Source organism: Bison bison, unplaced genomic scaffold, assembly GCF_000754665.1.
Source record: "Bison bison bison isolate TAMUID 2011002044 unplaced genomic scaffold, Bison_UMD1.0 scf7180017864348, whole genome shotgun sequence".
Classification (NCBI taxonomy): Eukaryota; Metazoa; Chordata; class Mammalia; order Artiodactyla; family Bovidae; genus Bison; species Bison bison.
This window is the reverse complement of record NW_011494920.1, coordinates 1,935,901-1,938,333: the sequence shown is the minus strand read 5'-3', so window position 1 is coordinate 1,938,333 and position 2,433 is coordinate 1,935,901. Positions and strand designations below refer to the sequence as shown.

Sequence of the window (2,433 nt, the reverse complement as noted above, 5' to 3'; positions counted from 1 at the left end):
TAGTGTGATTAAAACATCATCTTTAATGTAACACATACCTTGCCTGTTCAGCAATGAAGGAAATAATAGCATTTTGCTCTCCTTTTAATTTATTCAAAATAATGAAAATAGACTCAGAAGTTTAGAATGAGAAGAAAGCTTAGATTTTATCTAGATATTACAAACCTGTTCATTTGAAAGCATAATCATTAAAATGACAAAGAATAGAATGTCAGTCTTCAAGAACTGTGCATGAAGCCAACTAAAGTTTTGAATAAGAATTCTAAGTCATTTAATTATAAAAATTATGTTAACATACAAAAGCAAGCATGAAAGAAAACATTTGTCACTGGACTCATTATGATGAAATTTTTATCCTGAAATCTGACAACTTGGGAAGGTACACAACATATTGGGTTTTTTACACGTTCACTTTTCACTTGACCAAAATGTACATGTTTATTTTTTACATGATTGAAATCTTGTCTTTGAGTTCTTCCAAAACTTGATTTGGTGAGATGACTCTCATGCATTACTAGGCTGAGTCTTCTGGAGAAAAAACAAAACAGTGGTATTAAACACAGTTATATTTAAATACAACGGGAAACTAATTCATAAAATAAATTTCAGGATTCTTTATTCTTACAGAGTTGTCCTTGAATACAACTGTTAGGAAATGAAAGGAATTTCTTTTCAGATTATCTCTATTAGAGTTCTGTGTAGTGAAACAGAATTTCTTAGAAAATATATTCTAAAAGCCTTAAAACTTAAGGAACAAACATAACTGCTCTTTTCCTAACTTCTGCAGAGATGAAGGGGTGGAATAGAGTGTATGTAAACGATACATATAGTATCATGTATGTATCATGAAAGCAGTAAATGATAAGTGAGTGTTTGAATTTAAGACAAGCTTCCTAGTTTGTAATCTCTTTCAGAAGTAACTGTTTTTTCTCAGACATAAGCACGGGCAAGGCTGTACAGAAACTCACTGCTAAATTCCTCTCTGATTCTAGCATGTGAAAGAAGGGCTGGCCTCCCCCACCAAGTGTGACGTCCCCCTTTCCTTAGATAGTAGGTTGGATTTATGTTACTTTCAGAAACTGTGTGAAACAGATGGGCTGAACCTTTGCTGTTATGGAAGCAGAGCATTTCCCACAGTCTCCTTCGATTAGGGAATTACAGGAATGGTGCACCCCCAAATTCTGCCGTAGCAAATGGATTGGTAGAAGTCATATGTGGCCATCACTGTGGGCAGCTAACTCAGATTCACTTATTCTCATTTCCCACCAACCATTAATCCTGTGCAAGTTCAAGGAGGTAAAAGCAATTCATTCTTTATACCCCAACATCTCTTTTTCTTGTTGAGATGGCATGACCACTCCCAGCTCTTATTGCCTTTGACTTGTAAGTTACTTTAGAGCAGTATTCTACAAAAATAGGGCTAACCCACTTTTTGGAATCTTGTGTGTTTTCCCACATTTCCTATGAAGTGGGGTCTAATTTGATAACCCATTTTGTTAGAGCAGGCAGATAGCTAGAAATGAGCAGACAAAGGGAGGCACAGACCAAATGGCAGGAAACCCCACAATTTGTAAACAAAGCAGGTCCTTAGGAAGACAGAAAACAGGAATCCTCTGGACTGATAAGAACCCAGACATTCGGGGGTAACAAGTGTCCTGGAGGCAGACAAAGAAAGGTAGCGAAAGACGGAATCTCCAGTGTCCAAATGTAACCTTTTGTTCATTATGTTCTTGTTGCAATAAAATCAGCTGTGCAGATAAGAAGTTTCCATCATGTACTGATGCTGTGACACTTCTGATCAAGACTGAATAAGGACAAAGATCCCTCCTTTTCTTAGAAAGGTGGAGCTGGGGTAAAAATCAGGAAGTATCACTCTAAACCTCTCCCCTCCCAAATGAACATTCTGCCCACTCATTTTTACACTCCAAATAACCAGTTGGTTAAAGGAATTCAGGGCAGCTACCCAACCGGAATATACTCATGCTCCCACTGAGAAGATCCTATCATTTAATAAACTCTTTATTTTCTTGACTTACGTGTCTCATCTCCTATTTCTTTCTGCCAAGAATTTACTCTCTGGTAACAATTTCACTAACTTACTAGGACACATTAATAACTTCATTTGCACAAATATGGAGAAATGAATTGAACCTAAAATCTGATTCATCTCACTTTCCACTGCCTTTATGTATATTTGAGACATAAATGAAGAACGGAGGCATTAATCTTGCTAATGTGGAAATCCAAAATCACTGCAGATGGTGACTGCAGCCATGAAATTAAAAGACGCTTACTCCTTGGAAGAAAAGGTATGACCAACTTAGCATATTAAAAAGCAGAGACATTACTTTGTCAACAAAGGTCTGTCTAGTCAAGGCTATGGTTTTTCCAGTAGCCATGTATGGATGTGAGAGTTGGACTATAAAGAAAGCT

At 36.8% G+C, this 2,433-nt stretch overlaps 1 protein-coding gene across 1 annotated transcript in view; it reads right to left on the bottom strand.

Moving 5' to 3' along the window:
- Positions 1–336: 336 nt before the first annotated feature.
- LOC104999219 (FRAS1-related extracellular matrix protein 3-like) overlaps positions 337–2,433 on the bottom strand; it is a gene marked incomplete at its 5' end in the record, with an annotated part of 49,237 nt that continues 47,140 nt past the window's right edge. The window contains 1 exon segment of the mRNA XM_010854727.1: positions 337–528. Coding sequence (XP_010853029.1) covers positions 505–528 — 24 coding nt within the window.